Below are 20,026 nucleotides of genomic sequence, written 5' to 3' on the forward strand. Positions count from 1 at the left end.
GAGCATGTTTTCATCAAGGATCTCTACTTGTCTCCATTCATCTTTCCCTCAATCGTCACAGTCCCTGCCGCTGAAAAACATCCTCGCAGCATAATGCTGCCACCACTATGCATCACCGTAGGGATGGTTTTTGCCATGTGATAAGCGGTGTCTAGCTTCTTCCAGTCATGATGCTTGGTGGAGTTCTGCAGAGATGGTTGTCCTTCTCAGATTGACCATTGGGTTCTTGGTCACCTCCCTGACCAAGGCTCTTCTTTTGTTCATTTGTAATGAATTTGAACATTTCATAACCTGTTTTGTAGTGGGACAGTAACATTTAGTTATCATCTTTATACTTTAAGCATTTCTATGTTTAGCTCACGTATACGTTAGAAGTATACATCAAGGTTCTGTAATAGATAAATGTGGCAAATGTTTATTTTTTTATACAGCACCTTTTTATCTTTCTGTGTAGGTGTACATACACACACTACTGTTCAAAAGTTTGGGGTCACTTAGAAATGTCCTTGTTTTTTAAAGAAAAGCACTTTTTTTTGTCCATTTTAAAATAACCTCAAATTGATCAGAAATGCAGTGTAGACATTGTTAATGTTGTAAATGACTATTGTAGCTGGAAACTGCTTTTATGGAACATCTACATAGGTTTACAGAGGTCCATTATCAGCAACCATCACTCCTGTGTTCCAATGGCACATTGTGTGAAAAAAAATCCAAGTTTATCATTATCAAGGCTACATGATCATTAGAAAACAATTATGCAATTATGTTAGGACAGCTGAAGACTGTTGTGCTGATTTTAAAGAAGCAATCAAACTGTCCTTTAGACTAGTTGAGTATCTGGAGCATCAGCATTTGTGGGTTTGATTACAGGCTCAAAATGGCCAGAAACAAAGTACTTTCTTCTGAACCTCGTCAGTCTATTCTTGTTCTGAGAAATGAAGGGTTTTTCAAGTGAGAAATTGCCAAGAAACTGAAGATCTCGTACAACGCTGTGTACTACTACCTTCACAGAACTGCGCAAACTGGCTTAACAGAATAGAAAGAGTGGGAGGCATGTACAGGTACAGGATGGCAACAACTGCCCGAGTTACACCAGAAATGCACAATTCCTCCATCAGTGCTCAAACTGTTCGCAATAGGCTGAGAGAGGATGGACTGAGGGTTTTTAGGTCTGTTGTAAGGCACTATGGGCACAAACCCACCGTCGCTGGACCAGACAGGACTGGCAAAAAGTGCTCTTCACTGACGAGTTGCAGTTTTCTCTCACCAGGGGTGATGGTCGGATTCAGCGAGGCCTGTACTCTAGAGCGTCCGTCATGGTCTGGGGCGGTGTGCCACAGCGTCATCGGACTGAGCTTGTGATTGCAGGCAATCTCAACACTGTGCGTTACAGGGAAGACATCCTCCTCCTCCCTCATGTGGTACCCTTCCTGCAGGCTCACCCTGACCCTCCAGCATGACAATACCCCCCCCACCCCCCCACACAGAAATGTCCGGGAACTTGCAGATGCCTTGGTGGAAGAGTGGGGTAACATCTTACAGCAAGAAGTGGCAAATCTGGTGCAGTCCATGAGGAGAAGATGATGCACTGCAGTACTTAATGCAGCTGGTGGGTACACCAGGTACTGACTGTCACTTTTGATTTTGACCCCCCCCCCTGGATTGTTCAGGGACCCATTATTCAATTTCTATTAGTCACAAATCTGTGGAACTTGTTCAGTTTGTCTCCAGTTGTTGAATGTTGTTGTGTTCATACAAACATTTACACATTATGTTTGCTGAAAATAAATGCAGTTGACAGTGAGGACGTTTCTTTTTTTGTTGGGTTTAGTTACAAAAACCTCATCTGTGCTTTAGAAACAAAAGATTGTGCTTCTTGACTGTTGACCAATACCTGGTCATCAGCATTGGAGCGCAAAGGTGGGCACACAGATATAATCCTATCCATTTTTAGTAACCAAAAAGCACTTTTTTCATTGGTTTTTGCCTGGAAAAAAACAGAGTAGCCTACCTCCATATTATCCATATAAAATAGTTTAGCAATCAGCTACGGATGCATTTTTGCCAGAACAATAGGCTACTTGGTAATTTCATTGTTCATTTTCATATTTCAGATAGGCCAAGTTTGGTTGGGTTATAATTACCTGTTTGTGTGTGTGTATCTACCTCGGTGGTGGGGACTGACTATGTGTAAAGATGGCTGTAACATCGCACAACCTTCAATGTTTTTGACATGATATTCCTAATTCATATTGACTGCTAACATGAATTACTTTTAAGCTCAAAATGCAGGTATTAAACTTTTATTTCTGTCTTGCATTTTCAAAAACGCATCACTGTTAATTTCTGCTGTGATTGTACGCGTGTGTGCGACGGGTGTCGCAAGCTTTGAACCACTGCTAGCGAACAGTTTCTGATTTGGTGCAGCGCAAACATTAAATTGTAGGGAAAGACTATTGCTATAAATATGCAGCTCCAACAAATTTGGTGATTAAAGAATATTAACTGTCTGCTTTGAAAGCTCACCAGCCTTATGGCATCAAGCAACGATTACTAGCATACGTTTACTGGTCTTTTGGTATGTCAAAATTGACATTGATCGTTTGCGTTTGGAATTTGTTTTTACTTTGTTACTTTGTTTTTACTTGACTTGTGACTTGCTGTTAGAATGGACGACTTGGACTTGATCCGTTCTGCTTTGGACTCGACTCTGACCTTGTAACTTGAATAATAGTGACTTAGTCCCACCTCTGAGTTTGTCATTATATTTAGCACTTGTCCCATTTTTAGATGTGAAAAATGCCAGCTATGAGACACTCAAAAGACACGTGGTTGAGCAAATGGCACCGTCCCTGTGTTATGATATACATGAGCAGGGGGATCATCTGGACCAACTATTGAGGAAGTTGACTAAACCCTTTCAACCATCTCCCCCTATCAAGCAATGTTTGAAATATGTTCTACCCTCTTGTGGCTTTGAGTCAGTGACTCAATTAACACAGATTAACAGTCAGTGTTCAGATTAGTCTGGTCAGGACGTTTGTGTGTAGTTTAAACCCTCAATCCAAGCCTCAAAGTAGCTTAGTGGTCTGTGCTCCTTAGTGAAGCCTCTAGTCGACTAACAGTGGTTTGCTCCAACGACGTCGAGTCTGAACAACACGAGCAGAGGGTGGCTATGCTTTCTACTACTGTCCGGATGCTAACTTTAGGAGATCTACTTTTCAACTGGAGAAACTCTCAAGCCAGAAGTGGATTACTAGTTGTATCTCTACAGTAGCACTAACTAACCTGAATCATCAGGTCGTCGTTGTAGCATCATCTGACCCGGGAACGTTCAACCTCCCCTGATCCCATCTGCAAGCCAGGCCGTCATCATTGGTGACGTCTATATGGCACACACTACGTTTGCATCGTGACAGCAGCAGGACGGCCGGGCGGCGGTTGGCAGGGAGGGGTATCCGGGCTGCCCTGAGTGGGCGTCCGGGGACCCCTCCAAATAGGAAGGTGAGCTCGGAATGTTATGAAGCTAGTTGGGATGTGAAGCGGGAGGTACGGTACCTGAGCTTATTGTGTGAATGTAACTCATCTGATTAATGGACTTGCACTGAGCGAGGCAAGTTAAGTATTTGTGTTTTATATACACTTGAAAAATTAAGTAACGCTTTTCATTCTTGACCAAAAACAGACACGCTCTTTGTATAGTGGTGTAGGTCTTTGGATGTTGTACACATGAAATTGTCATGCCTAGCTTTATCCGCATCATTATATTCCATTTAGTGTGACTCGAGCCGTTTCTTCAACCAGCTGTGCTGCCTGGGCTACACGCATTTTATAAAAGGGATGTAATTTGGGTGTTTTTTGGGGCTTTTATTAAGGTCCTTTGGTCACCCCCATAGTGCACAACAAGAAATGAGGAAGTCTATTGCAGCAGGGGTAAGTTTTTCAAAAACAAGTGAAATCACCAAAAAAGTGTCTGCACCCTTCATTGCATTTACGTTAAAGAAAATCAATTTACTTGAAACCTATCAAGCATTTATCAAATACTTTGTTCGGGGCCTGGCACTGTGGAGGATAGCAGCCATTTTATGTGCTCTTGACCAATTCTGCTGTTTTGTGTTTTATTTTAAGCTCATCTTAACTTTTGTTTGTTTGTTATTACCTATGACCAAAAACAGCTTCTGTACATCAGAACAGCCATCATTAACCTTGATTTGCTTGACAATTTTCTACTTCAACGAGTCGGCAGCTCTGGACTTTCTGCTTACTCCTGACCGGGCCCTAATTGCCGGGATTCAAAAGAAATGAAGGTGCAAGCGTCAAGCGAGCTGGGATCCTGACGAGACTGTTGGCGAGCGTATAAACCGCCTCTTCCCTTCATTCTATTAGCAAATGTACAAATTGGATGTGCTACGCTCGAGACTATCCTATCAACGGGACCTGAAGAATCATAATATTCTATGTTTCTCGTAGTCGTGGCTGACATCGATAATGTACTGTACAACTCGCATTGTTTTTTTTTGTTTTTTTCATGCATCGTCTAGACTGGACAGCAGCCTCGGGGAGGGGTGTGTCTCTTAAGAAAATCTGCTGCGCGATCTCTAATGTTAAGGAAGTCTCAAGTTTATCTCATGATAAGCTGCAGACCATACTATTTACCAAGATAAATAGATAAAAAATTTCATAACGGTCTATTTACCACCACAAACCGATGCTGACACTAAATCTGCACTCAACACGCTGTATATGGCTTTAAGGAAACAACAAACTGCACATCCAGAGGTGGGGCTTCTCGTGGCTAGTTATCTTAATGCAGGGAAACTGAAATCTGTTTTTACCCAATTTTTAACAGCATGTCCCCTGTGCAACTAGATACGTTTTTTAAAACTCTAGATCACCTTTTACGCCACACACAGAAACATAAACACGGCTCTACCTCACCCTCCCTTTAGCAAATCTGACCATAACCCTATCCTCCTGATTTCAGCTTAGAAGCAAAAACTCAAACCGGAAGTACCAATGACGCGCTCATTACGGAAGTGGTCCGATGAAGCGGATGCTAAGCTACATGACTGTTTCGCTAGCACAGACTGGAATATGTTCAGTGATTCATCCAAAACAACAAGTCACCAGCTTTATAAGTGCATCGATGACGTCGTCCCCACAGTGACTGTATGAACATATCCCAACCAGAAGCCATGGATTACAAGCAACATCCGCACTGAGCTAAAGGCTAGAGCTGCTGCTTTCAAGGAGCGTGACACTAATACAGGCGCTTGTAAGAAATTCCGCTACGACCTCCGACATCATACAGGCAAAGCATCAACACAGGACTAAGATCTTATCCTATTACACCGGCTCTGATGCTCGTCCGATGTGGCAGGGCTTGCAAACTATCACTGACTACAAAGGGGAAACTCAACTGCGAGAGGCCCAGTGACGCGAGCCTACCAAACGAGCTAAATGCCATAAATGCTCGCTTCGAGGTTAGCAACATTGAACCATACATGAGAGCAGCAGCTGTTCTGGACAACTGATCTCGCTCTGTTTAGGCAATGTAAGACCTTTTAATCAAGTTAACCTTCACAAGGCGGCAGGGCCAGACAGATTACCAGGATGCGTACTTGTTGCAAGTGCTGACCAGCCGGGAAGTGTCTTCACTGACATTTTCAATGTCTCCTTGACCCAGTCTGTAATATCTACATATTTTAAGCAGACCACCATAGTCCATGTGATCAAGAACGCCAAGGTAACCTGTCTAAATGACTATCGTCCTGTAGCACTCACATCTGTAGCCATGAAATGCTTTGGAAGGCTGGTCAAGTCGCAGATCAACACAATCATCCCAGACACACTGGACCCACTCCAATTTGCATTCCACTCCAACAGATCCATAGATGATGCAATCTCTATTGCACTCCACACTGCCCTTTACCACCTGGACAAGAGGAACACCTATTCGAGAATGCTGAACACTGAGCTGTAGTCAATGAACAACACCCATCACTAAGCTCAGGACCCTGGGACTGAACACCTCCTTCTGTAACTGGATCCTGGACTTTCTGACAGGCCGCCTCCAGGTGGTGAGAGTAGACAACACATCTGCCACACTGACCCGCAACAAGAGGGCACCTCAGGGGTGCGTGCATAGTCCCGTCCTGTTCTCCCTGTTCACCCACGACTGCAACAACACCATTAAATTTGCTGACGACACGACAATGGTAGGCCTGACCACCGAAGACGATGAGACTCGCTATAGGGAGGAGGTCAGAAACCTGGCGGTGTGGTGCCAGGACAACAACCTCAACTTCAACAAGACAGGAGCTGATTGTGGACTACAGGAAATGGAGGGCCGAGCATGCCCCCATCCACATATATGGACTGCAGTGGAGTGGGTTGAGAGCTTCAAGTTCCCCTGTATCCACATCAGTAAGGAGTGAACATGTTTGCTCTTTTCTATATTCTGTCTATCTCTGATAAGACTGCTAAATAGTTAGTCCGGGTAGCTATTTGGTTATCTGCATTAACCCTCCCTCTTTGCACTAACTCTGCTGCAACTGAATGTCTATCCTGTTGCCTAGTCACTATTCCCCTACCTATATGTACATATATCTACCTCAATTACTTTGTACACCTGCACATTGACTTGGTACTGCTGCCCTGTGTGTGTATCTAGCCATGTTTTCTTTAATCATTGTGTTATTATTTTTCTCTCTGCATTGTTGGGAAGAGCCTGTAAGTAAGCATTTAACTCTTGTCTACACCTGTTTTACAAAGCATGTGATAAATAACATTTGATTTGAATAGTGTTACCTTCATTTGAAATGGTGTTTCCTTTTTGAAATGGAATCGAATCACCAGAAAAATACGGATTGTTGATTTGATATTTTGCAATGAGGCACTTAAATCATGCTGGTTCTCAGAGCATCTTTTCCAGAATGCCGACTCCCACGTGTCTCACAGAGCCACAGAACAGATTATCATGTGGTTTTGTTTAGTAGCTAGGTGTCTTTTGTATACAGTGCTCTCAGGTCAGAGTTCAGTAGTCAAAGCTTGGGAGAAAGCTTAGAATTTGGCATACATGTGGCAATGGGACATCCGTTCATTTAAGTACATATGATTTTCCTTTGCCATTCAATCTCCAAAATATAACAAACACATTTGTTCAGCTCGGCGGTCCTTGAATGTGACAGACTTGTCAGCATTTCTCTTTAGAAGTAGATCTCTAACAATATCTGCTCTTCTGACAGGTCTCGGGCATTAACCATAACAAAGGGTCAGTGAATCTGCCACGAGGGGACTTTGCCAAGGTTGGGGCAAGATCTTTTGGCTAGAATGATGGAGCAAGCACGGACATAGACGTCAAGCAGTGAAATCATAAATTAAGACTACTAGATTACTACTACTACTACTAGATTACTTTGATGGCACCAACGTTTTCAAAGGGGACCGACTGTGATCAGACCGTCAAACAATTAGCATATACACATTTGTGGAGTGGTTGAAAAATGACTTTTAATGACTCCAACCTAAGTGTATGTAAACTTCCGACTTCAACTGTACTAAGGGCCTACATGAATCAACTTTCACAGTGAATGCTTTTTATCTAGGTTATGTGCTAATTATTTGAAGTTTGCTAAATGCTTCAAAAAATATTGTGCCTAATGCAAGCCTTCCTGTTAGATTGCAAATCAACACACAATTGAGCTAAACGTTTGGAAATGAAATGCATGTCAGGTGCAGGTGCTCTGTTTCTCACATCTGATGACTGGGGGGCATTTAGGATGTTTTCTACAACGGATCGCCAAAATATTCAAATTATGATCACACTTCCTCAATTCAAATATTATGGTTTGGTATGGCTTAGAAACTTGGGAACCGAGCTCGAGTTATCGGTGTACCTGGTTGTCGCCCGGACTTGTTGAAATATCTAAATGCCTATAAAAAATCTCCAGGCTTCAGTCATAACTGTCTATTTTATTTATTTATTTATTTATTTATTTATTTATATATATATATATATATATATATATATATTTATTTATTTATTTATTTATTTATTTATTTATTTATTTATTTATTTAAAAAATGTGAGTCTCCAACTTCAATTACATTACATAAAAGTATGAGGAGCACTGTTGGCTTGGTGTTGGGGAGATACAGTGCCTTGCGAAAGTATTCGGCCCCCTTGAACTTTGCGACCTTTTGCCACATTTCAGGCTTCAAACATAAAGATATAAAACTGTATTTTTTTGTGAAGAATCAACAATAAGTGGGACACAATCATGAAGTGGAACGACATTTATTGGATATTTCAAACTTTTTTAACAAATCAAAAACTGAAAAATTGGGCGTGCAAAATTATTCAGCCCCCTTAAGTTAATACTTTGTAGCGCCACCTTTTGCTGCGATTACAGCTGTAAGTCGCTTGGGGTTTGTCTATCAGTTTTGCACATCGAGAGACTGACATTTTTTCCCATTCCTCCTTGCAAAACAGCTCGAGCTCAGTGAGGTTGGATGGAGAGCATTTGTGAACAGCAGTTTTCAGTTCTTTCCACAGATTCTCGATTGGATTCAGGTCTGGACTTTGACTTGGCCATTCTAACACCTGGATATGTTTATTATTGAACCATTCCATTGTAGATTTTGCTTTATGTTTTGGATCATTGTCTTGTTGGAAGACAAATCTCCGTCCCAGTCTCAGGTCTTTTGCAGACTCCATCAGGTTTTCTTCCAGAATGGTCCTGTATTTGGCTCCATCCATCTTCCCATCAATTTTAACCATCTTCCCTGTCCCTGCTGAAGAAAAGCAGGCCCAACCATGATGCTGCCACCACCATGTTTGACAGTGGGGATGGTGTGTTCAGCTGTGTTGCTTTTACGCCAAACATAACGTTTTGCATTGTTGCCAAAAAGTTCAATTTTGGTTTCATCTGACCAGAGCACCTTCTTCCACATGTTTGGTGTGTCTCCCAGGTGGCTTGTGGCAAACTTTAAACAACACTTTTTATGGATATCTTTAAGAAATGGCTTTCTTGCCACTCTTCCATAAAGGCCAGATTTGTGCAATATACGACTGATTGTTGTCCTATGGACAGAGTCTCCCACCTCAGCTGTAGATCTCTGCAGTTCATCCAGAGTGATCATGGGCCTCTTGGCTGCATCTCTGATCAGTCTTCTCCTTGTATGAGCTGAAAGTTTAGAGGGACGGCCAGGTCTTGGTAGATTTGCAGTGGTCTGATACTCCTTCCATTTCAATATTATCGCTTGCACAGTGCTCCTTGGGATGTTTAAAGCTTGGGAAATCTTTTTGTATCCAAATCCGGCTTTAAACTTCTTCACAACAGTATCTCAGACCTGCCTGGTGTGTTCCTTGTTCTTCATGATGCTCTCTGCGCTTTTAACGGACCTCTGAGACTATCACAGTGCAGGTGCATTTATACGGAGACTTGATTACACACAGGTGGATTGTGTTTATCGTCATTAGTCATTTAGGTCAACATTGAATCATTCAGAGATCCTCACTGAATTTCTGGAGAGAGTTTGCTGCACTGAAAGTAAAGGGGCTGAATAATTTTGCACATCCAATTTTTCAGTTTTTGATTTGTTAAAGTTTGAAATATCCAATAAATGTCGTTCCACTTCATGATTGTGTCCCACTTGTTGTTGATTCTTCACAAAAAAATACAGTTTTATATCTTTATGTTTGAAGCCTGAAATGTGGCAAAAGGTCGCAAAGTTCAAGGGGGCCGAATACTTTCGCAAGGCGCTGTATTTTGTCTCAGCAACCACCACAGCTTGTAGACGGAGCTCCAAGGTACAACGTATAGAACATATAATTGAAACCGGTAGTTGAACCAGATCAGTAGGAGTATCTTGTTTGGTTTGCTTATTTGCTCACGTAGACGTCCACCAAGACCAGATCAAAAAGTTAGTACAAGTAAACTGGAGGCTATTTAGAAGAGACTCTTCAAACACAAACGCCCATATTGATTTCATCAGACTTCATTTGGTGATTGCAATCGCTAATGCATTTCATAATTAATGAATTCATAAGCCTGTAAAAACATTTCCTGTTTAAGTTGGAAAAGCAGAATATAGATTTAAGTTGTCCAAATGGACAATAAAGAAAAATCATACAAATTACAATATCAAACCATTACTACCAACACTGCGACCTGTATGCTCTCGTTGGCCGGTCCTCGCTACATATTTGTCGCCAAACCCACTGGCTCCAGGTAATAAATTTGTTGCTAGGTAAAGCTCCGCCTTCTCAGCTCACTGGTCACCATAGCAACACCCATCCGTAGCACGCGTTTCAGCAGGTATATTTCACTGGTCATCCCCAAAGCCAACACCTGCTTTGGCCGCCTTTGCTTCCAGTTCTCTGCTGCCAATGGCTGGAACGAAGTGCGAAAATCACTAAAGTTGGAGACTCACATCTCCGTCACTAACTTTTAAGCATCAGCTGTCAGAACAGCTTACCGATCGCTGCAGCTGTACACAGCCAATCTATAAATAGCCCATCCAAACGTCTACCTACCTCATCCCCTTTTTGTTTTTCTGCTCTTTTGCACACCAGTATTTCTACTTGCACATCCTCATCTGCCGATCTATCACTACAGTGTTAATTGTTAAATTGTAATTACTTCATCACTATGGCCTATTTATTTCCTTACCTCCTTACTTAATTTTCACACACTGTATTCAGATATTTCTATTGTGTTATTGACTGTACGTTTGTTTATCCCTTGTATCTGTTGTTTTTGTCGCACTGCTTTGCTTTATCTTGGCCAGGTCGCAGTTGTAAATGAGAACATGTTCTCAACTGGCCTACCTGGTTAAATGAAAAGGTAAAATACATTTTAAAAATACTTTGATCAGAATTGCATCAGTGTCCGCCAGATGCGATGTGTTGGACACTTCTCCCAATCTCAGCAGAGCTCATGAAGTAGAATTATTGTACTGTCATTAGCAATAACCTGTGTGTGACTCTTACTCTAATTACTGTACTGTTCTCTCTCCTATGTAGCTTTACATACCGAATACAGATTCACTTTATTTTTTATTTTCTTTCACTCTCGGTCTATCTATTTTATTTTCTATTCTCTTTCTGTTTCCCAAAGTCACTTGTTTTATTCTTTCCCTTTTGTTTCCCTGGTTCCTCCTCAATTGCCCTGGCCGCTTCTATAGATCTATCAGGTTCATAAGGGAGGCTGAACTGTTGAGATGTCTGTCACTTGAACTCTGAAGAATTTATTTGGGCTGCAATTTGAGGCTAGTAACTCTAATGAACTTATCTTTTGCAGCAGAGGTAACTCTGGGTCCTCCTTTCCTGTGGCGGTCCTCATGAGAGCCAGCTTCATCAGAGCGCTTGGTATTTGCGACTGCACTTGAAGAAACTTTCAAAGTTCTAGAAATGTTCCTTATTGACTGACCTTCATGTCTTAAAGTAATGATGGACTGGCGTTTCTACTTGCTTATTTGAGCTGTTCTTGCCTTAATATGGACTTGCCCTATATGGTAAAAGGAAATCTTCTGTATACCACCCCTAACTTGTCACAACACAACTGATTGGCTCAAATGCATCAAGAAGGAAAGACATTCCACAAATTAACTTTTAACAAGGCATACCCGTTAATTGAAATGCATTCCAGGTGACTACCCCATGAAGCTGGTTGAGAGAATGCCAAGAGTGCAAAGCTGTCATCAATGCAATGGGTGGCTACTTTAAAGAATCTCAAATATAAAATGTATTTAGCACTCTTTTTGGTTACTACATGACTCCATATGTGTTATTTCATAGTTTTGATGTCTTCACTATTATTCTACAATGTAGAAAATAGTAAATTATAAAGAAAAACCCTTGAATGAGTAGGTGTGAATGTTTGACTGGTACTGTAACTAGATAATAATGGAAGTCTGAGCTGTGAGTGTCCTTCCTCTCCTGCTCTTTCCTCAGAAATATTATGGCTTGGAGAGCAAAGTAGACAGTGAATGGGGACACGTCACGCAATGGATGGTACAGTCGCTTCCTGGTTATGGTGGCCAATAACAATCTTTGGCAAACCTATGCATTGCTGAATGAATTAGCTGTACTAAGAGTTGTGGAATAATCATTTTGTTTTGATGAATGCATTATGGAAATGTACTCATTTTGAATATTCAAAACTGTTAGAAATGCCAGATTACCAGTGGTATAATGTCAGTTGTTAGCCACAGGGCATAGCTGAGATCTTAAAAAATGGGCTTTGATCTTAAACCTGTATTGCATTTGCTTTTTGTTTTTATCCAAGAGGCTTTTGTGTGCAATGTGCCTTTTAGCTTAGAAGTTCTAGAGCGGCTTGTTGATTTACAAGGTCACACATCTAATGATAATCCAGTCGTTCAGGAAATGTATGTGCATGCTGATTGGGTTTGGATCTGCATGTCCTATCCCTTTCGTGTGGACTGCATGGGTTTTGATTATCCTGTTGTACTGCCAAGCGATTTTATCTTATTCTTGTACAGTTTACCTGGGTGGTTCAGATCCACCGGACTGGACACTGTGACATGCGTCTCTTGTCATATTATGTTTTTAAAAGATATACTGAAATGATGTGACGGTATAGGACATCAGTACCAGGTAACCAACCACAACATGTAGGAGGTATGAGAGGTGCCGCTGCAGGACAGAAGCTAATCTGTGTGTGTGGCCATGTTTACCGCTTGAGTGGTTGGGTGACAGGATTACTATCCATGGCCATAGTGATATATTGAACTGCATGCATGGAATGGATGCAGTGCACTTGACCATTGACAATGGTTCACTTTCAAAGTTTAGCAGGCAATTACCCTTCTCTTTCAATTCTCCTCGGTTTAATAGCCACAGTGAGTTGACTTGGAAGAAGTGAGCATACGTGCTAGAAGTCTTCATTTGGAATCATTGTGTGTTTTTGCATCTAAGTGTGCTGTTGAGTTTACATTTGGGTTCTTGTTGAAACCCCTCTGACAGGCCTATATGAACACCTATGTTGACCTTGTCCTAAGTGTCACCTCCTGTCCTGTCATTTGACCTTTAATCTTTCTGTGTATCCTCTTTTCCTTTTAATTTCTCCAGGAAGACAGTGCGAGGTACTCTTGCCCCTCACAGAGACCTAGCTCTGTGTGTATTATTTTCACCCTCCCTTTTTAAACCTTCTCGCCATCATCTGGGAAAAAAAGCAGTTTTAATTTCTTGGAACCGTTACTGGGATACCTTGAACTCGGGTGCTGGAGAGTCACAATGTTAGCAGGCTTTTGTTCCGGTCAGATACTGATCCACTTGAGTCAATTGATGATCTTATTATCCTATCAGTCAATACACTTGAATAGTGTTCCAATATCCAATCCATACTAGCATACTATTTAGTATGGGTCGATTGACAATACATCACCATCATGTAGTAGGCTTGATGGAATGTATGTCAAGTCCTTGTGTGGCCCACTCTGACTCCAGTGCCCTGGGCCATTGAGCTGTGTGCTCAGGCACTTAATCTGAGCTGGACAGCCAGTCCAGCCAGAGCAGCGTGAAAGAGGTCATTTTATAGACCGAGGACAGATCATGTTTCAATCAACCATGTTAAACACTAAGGTTGGGGTCAATTTCATTTCGATTCAGGAAGTAAACTGAAATTCCGATCTTCTTGGTTCAGAAAATGAATTGGCATTTCAGTTTACTTCTTTTAATTGACTGTTTAACCACATGCCAATAGTTTTAAAAAATCTTCCAAATACAGATGTTGTACTGGGAAATAAAATCCTTTTTTGTTTCCCACACAGATCTCAGACGATGATGAGCAGATGTCGGTGGGCAGCCGAGGCAGTGTGAGGGTCAGTAATCACTCAAACTCCGCCATCTTTAATTTCAAACCAATTGCACAGACTCTGGCCCTGTTAGTTAAGAGACTTGAGGTCGAAATTACCCCTAACCTCAGATCCAGGATCAGATTTTCTAGTTCCACATCCTAACTGTAGCCATTAGGATAGTATGAAGGAAAAAGGAAACCGCACACTGCTCTTGATAGTATCACTGATATGTAGTATGCTTATTAAATAGAAGTGATACTATCGAGCAGTGTGCGGTTTCCTTTCTCCTTCATTAATAATGGGAATTGATGGGAAATGATGTAAATATATCACTAGCCACTTTAAACAATGCTACCTTATATAATGTTACTTACCCTACATTATTCATCTCATACGCATATACTGTACTCTATATCATCGACTGCATCCTTATGTAATACCTGTATCACTAGCCACTAACTATACCACTTTGTTTACATACTCACCTCATGTATATACTGTACTCAATACCATCTACTGTATCCTGCCTATGCTGCTCTGTACCATCACTCATTCATATATCCTTATGTACATATTCTTTATCCCCTTACACCACATATGTCAGAGTCAAGGCCCGCGGGCCACATCCGGCCCGCAAGAAGGTTTTTTACGGCCCCTGGGATGATCTTGATTTATTATTAGAACCGGCCCGCAGCAAGCCGGCAGCCCGCAGATCTTTTACACGCACCAATACTACATTTCCCACAATGCAAAGGTGACGCACCGAGCAGTAGGCTGCTTCATTTCAATATTTATTGGCACAGCAGTCGTCAGCATCACAGTAAAATTAACTTTCAGATACCCATCAAAAATGGCAAAACGGAAGGTGGATACTGAGAACCGGGGGTTTCAAACAAGGTGGGAGTCGGAGTATATGTTCACGAAGGTAGCTGGAAAACCTGTGTGTCTTCTGTGTGGAGAAAGTGTGGCGGTACTGAAAGAGTATAATCTGAGACGACATTATGAAACGAAACACGCGGACAAAAACAAGAATATGGACATGGAACAAAGGCTACAAAAGGCAGAGGAATTAAAACGAGGCCTCAAATCTCGACAGGCTCTGTTCAAAAAAGCCAAATCACAAGGCCAGGCTGCTGTCAAGGCCAGTTTTATTTTGGCAGAAGAGATCGCTAAATCAGCCCGGCCATTTACGGAGGGGGATTTCATCAAAAACTGCATGATTAAAGTTTGTGACGAAGTTTGCCCAGAAAAAAGGCAACTCTTTTTAAATGTGAGTCTGAGCAGAAACACCATTGCCGAGAGAGTAGACCAGTTGTCCATCAATCTAAAAGAGCAGCTTGTGAAAAAGGGAAAAGATTTTATTGCATATTCCTTGGCTGTGGATGAGAGCACCGACATTTCTGACATTGCCCAGTTGTCAATTTTCATCCGCGGAGTGGACTCCAACCTAAGCGTGACAGAGGAGTTTTTGGCTTTACGTCCTATGCATGGCACAACTACGGGGCATGATTTGTATGAAGAGGTGTCAAGATGTGTAAATGAGATGGAGCTGCCTTGGGAAAAACTCGTGGGTTTGACAACCGACGGAGCACCTGCGATGTGTGGACACAGGAGCGGACTGGTGGCGAAGATACGGGAAAAGATGCAAGAGGAAAACGCGACAGGTGAGCTGACAGCTTATTGTATCATACACCAGGAAGCGTTGTGCGGTAAAGCCTTGAAAATGGAGCATGTAATGAGCATCATCACGCGCACAGTTAACTTTATCAGAGCCAAAGGTTTGAATCACCGCCAGTTCAAGGCATTTCTGACGGAGTTAGAAACGGAGCATGGTGATTTGCCTTATCACACAGAGGTGCGATGGCTAAGCCAGGGAAAGGTGCTTCAAAGATGTTTCGAGCTTCGTGAGGAGATTTGTCTGTTCTTGGACAGCAAAGGGAAAGACACAACACAACTCCGAGACGAAATGTTTCTGTGTGAAATGGCTTTTCTGTGTGACATTACGAGTCATCTGAATGCAATAAACTTGCAGCTGCAGGGTCGGGATCGTGTCATCTCTGATATGTACAGTACAGTGAAGGCATTTAAAACCAAACTGACTCTGTGGGAGACGCAGATGCGGAAAGAAAATTTGAGCCACTTTCCCAGCTGCCAGACCATGAAAGAGAAGCTCTCTACCAGTGCGTTCCCGAGCACACAGTTGGCTGATAAAATAGGTATGCTTGCCGCTGACTTTCGACGCCGATTTGCTGACTTTGAAGCACAAAAAAGCAGGTTGGAACTGCTCGGTAACCCATTTGCTGTTGACGTGGAAAGCTCACCACCAAACCTCCAAATGGAGTTGATTGACCTCCAATGCAATGATGCACTGAGGGCAAAATATGCGGCAGTGGGTGCTGCGGAGTTCGCCCGTTTCCTCCCCGGCACAATGCCCCAGCTGCGCATCCAGGCTGCTCAAACGTTGTCTATGTTTGGCAGCACATACCTGTGTGAACAACTGTTTTCTTTGATGAACCTGAACAAAACATCACACAGAAGTCGACTTACTGCTGAACACCTCCACTCAATTCTGAGGATTTCTTCAGCTCAGAGCCTTACCCCGAACATTGATGAACTTGTGGAAAAGATGGGACACCACCAAGTATCACCCTCAACCTCAAACAAGTGAACATTACTGTGCAATCACATATTTAGAGTTTTTACTCAGTTCAAGTTTAAAAGTTAAAATTTAATATTTGTTTTCACTGCATGTTACTTCTCCTTAAACAAAGTGTTGTTTTTGATTAATAGATTTTTGCACTTTATTTTTTTGTATTTCAATCCAATTATATTTTAAAAATATTTCAGTTGAGTGGATGATAGAAAATTGCTATTATTGTTTTTTCTTTGAAGTAAATTTAGCCCACTTTTGCTAAAATAGAAAATATAGTCTACTGATGGTGCCTTGAATACCGGTTTCTTTCATTTAATGTTCATGTTATGGGGATATTTATATAAAGGAAATTTGTCTTTTGTGTCTGTTGAAAATTAAAGATTACTGACAGAGCCATAAGAAAATATTGCTTTATTTATCTGATCATATTGTAATATATTTGTTAGGTTTTCAGTAGGTTCAGTTAGGTTCACTAGACTATATGCGTCATTTAAAAAATTTTCAATGAACATTCGAACAGTCCGGCCCTCGTCTTGTAGCTGATTTTTTTATTTGGCCCTCCGTCCATTTGACTTTGACACCCCTGCCTTACACTGTGTATAAGACAGTAGTTTTGGAATTGTTAGTTAGATTACTTGTTGGTTATTACTGCATTGTCGGAACTAGAAGCACAAGCATTTTGCTACACTCGCATTAACATCTGCTAACCATGTGTATGTGACAAATAAAATTTGATTTGATTTCATCTTGTTCGGCTGTTGCCATGCACCTGCAAATACAGTGCCTTGCGAAAGTATTCGGCCCCCTTGAACTTTGCGACCTTTTGCCACATTTCAAGCTTCAAACATAAAGATATAAAACTGTATTTTTTTGTGAAGAATCAACAACAAGTGGGACACAATCATGAAGTGGAACGACATTTATTGGATATTTCAAACTTTTTTAACAAATCAAAAACTGAAAAATTGGGCGTGCAAAATTATTCAGCCCCCTTTACTTTCAGTGCAGCAAACTCTCTCCAGAAGTTCAGTGAGGATCTCTGAATGATCCAATGTTGACCTAAATGACTAATGATGATAAATACAATCCACCTGTGTGTAATCAAGTCTCCGTATAAATGCACCTGCACTGTGATAGTCTCAGAGGTCCTTTAAAAGCGCAGAGAGCATCATGAAGAACAAGGAACACACCAGGCAGGTCCGAGATACTGTTGTGAAGAAGTTTAAAGCCGGATTTGGATACAAAAAGATTTCCCAAGCTTTAAACATCCCAAGGAGCACTGTGCAAGCGATAATATTGAAATGGAAGGAGTATCAGACCACTGCAAATCTACCAAGACCTGGCCATCCCTCTAAACTTTCAGCTCATACAAGGAGAAGACTGATTAGAGATGCAGCCAAGAGGCCCATGATCACTCTGGATGAACTGCAGAGATCTACAGCTGAGGTGGGAGACTCTGTCCATAGGACAACAATCAGTCGTATATTGCACAAATCTGGCCTTTATGGAAGAGTGGAAAGAAAGCCATTTCTTAAAGATATCCATAAAAAGTGTCTTTTAAAGTTTGCCACAAGCCACCTGGGAGACACACCAAACATGTGGAAGAAGGTGCTCTGGTCAGATGAAACCAAAATTGAACTTTTTGGCAACAATGCAAAACGTTATGTTTGGCGTAAAAGCAACACAGCTGAACACACCATCCCCACTGTCAAACATGGTGGTGGCAGCATCATGGTTTGGGCCTGCTTTTCTTCAGTAGGGACAGGGAAGATGGTTAAAATTGATGGGAAGATGGATGGAGCCAAATACAGGACCATTCTGGAAGAAAACCTGATGGAGTCTGCAAAAGACCTGAGACTGGGACGGAGATTTGTCTTCCAACAAGACAATGATCCAAAATATAAAGCAAAATCTACAATGGAATGGTTAAATAATAAACATATCCAGGTGTTAGAATGGCGAAGTCAAAGTCCAGACCTGAATCCAATCGAGAATCTGTGGAAAGAACTGAAAACTGCTGTTCACAAATGCTCTCCATCCAACCTCACTGAGCTCGAGCTGTTTTGCAAGGAGGAATGGGAAAAAATGTCAGTCTCTCGATGTGCAAAACTGATAGACATACCCCAAGCGACTTACAGCTGTAAACGCAGCAAAAGGTGGCGCTACAAAGTATTAACTTAAGGGGGCAGAATAATTTTGCACGCCCAATTTTTCCGTTTTTGATTTGTTAAAAAAGTTAAAAATATCCAATAAATGTCATTCCACTTCATGATTGTGTCCCACTTGTTGTTGATTCTTCACAAAAAAATACAGTTTTATATCTTTATGTTTGAAGCCTGAAATGTGGCAAAAGGTCGCAAAGTTCAAGGGGGCCGAATACTTTCACAAGGCACTGTATGTATGTTTGGGGGACAGAGGAAAGGGGTAGTCATAAAAAAATGTCAAGCCCTTATTTTTTGTCCATGTGGCTTAAAAAAATAAGTCATTTTTCTCCTGAACTAATTTAGGCTTGCATAAACAATGTTTGAATACTATCACAACTGTTTAAGTTATGGAATTTTTATAAATGTAAAAAAAAAAAAAAAAAAGTTTTCACCTTTGAACTTATGAACAATATTGTGTAGATCAATGAAGGAAAAATCGCATCTAAATCAGTTTCAATCCCACTTTGTCACGCAACAATATGTGAAAAAAAATCCAAGGTTAGTGTGCATACTTATAATGCCCAGTGAATAGGGAATAGAGTGCCATTTGGGATTCAGACACCGACGCAGCACTATTTTTAGCACTGTTGTCTGAATCTTCATAGAGAATTGTTTTATGGTGAGTAATCATGGAAAATATTGTACTGCTAAGGTTCTGGAGTAGAGTTGATATGTTGAGTGAGACATCATTCCATAAAGGGAAACACAAATAGTTAAAACCAAAAAAAAGGATGGGTCTAGGCCTAGTTGCATCAGTTTGGGATTTTCTTGGCTTTTGCACCTGTTTTGCTTGTTTGACCCAAATCATAAAGTAACATATGGGTAACATCTTGATCAGTTGTTTGGTGATGATGGGAATCAATGAGGCGATTGCAAGGTTTCTGCCTCGCATCTTGCCTTTTTGCACATGTTTTTGTATTCTTTCTGTGACACCTGGTACAGTATTTCAGTAATTACTGGGTGTGTGTGGCATGGGTAGCTAACAGCCCGATGGCTTTCCCGATGGGCGGAGAGAGAGCTCCTGACACACACCTTTACCCTCCTGTCCGATCTTCCTCTCCTCCACCCCCCATCCCCCCCTCTCCCAGGGCTGCTCCTACCTTTCCTGGGTGAAGGACAAGAAGTCCAGGAAAAGAAAAAAGACAAATACAAAGATCGTGACACGTAAAGACAAGCCTCTGATCTTAATGAATAGCCCAAATAGATTATTTTTTTTGCGGTATTCTTGCTCATTTGCGTGGCTTCTGTCCCTTAGAGCAACGGTTATGACAATGGGTACAGTGCTTTTCAATGGGTACAGTGCTAGTAGTATCTTTTAACCTGTAGTAACTGGCTAGTCTCCAGC

At 41.5% G+C, this 20,026-nt stretch overlaps 1 protein-coding gene across 3 annotated transcripts in view; it reads left to right on the forward strand.

Moving 5' to 3' along the window:
- Positions 1-20,026, forward strand: part of LOC110519988 (leucine-rich repeat flightless-interacting protein 2) — a 72,618-nt gene that overhangs the window by 22,676 nt on the left and 29,916 nt on the right. For all 3 annotated transcript variants that reach the window (XM_036974114.1, XM_036974113.1, XM_021596926.2), the window contains exon 3: positions 13,798-13,848. In XM_036974114.1, coding sequence (XP_036830009.1) covers positions 13,798-13,848 — 51 coding nt within the window. The remainder of the gene's footprint in view (positions 1-13,797; positions 13,849-20,026) is intronic.

The sequence above is a fragment of the Oncorhynchus mykiss genome, chromosome 3, assembly GCF_013265735.2.
Source record: "Oncorhynchus mykiss isolate Arlee chromosome 3, USDA_OmykA_1.1, whole genome shotgun sequence".
NCBI classification, from domain to species: domain Eukaryota; kingdom Metazoa; phylum Chordata; class Actinopteri; order Salmoniformes; family Salmonidae; genus Oncorhynchus; species Oncorhynchus mykiss.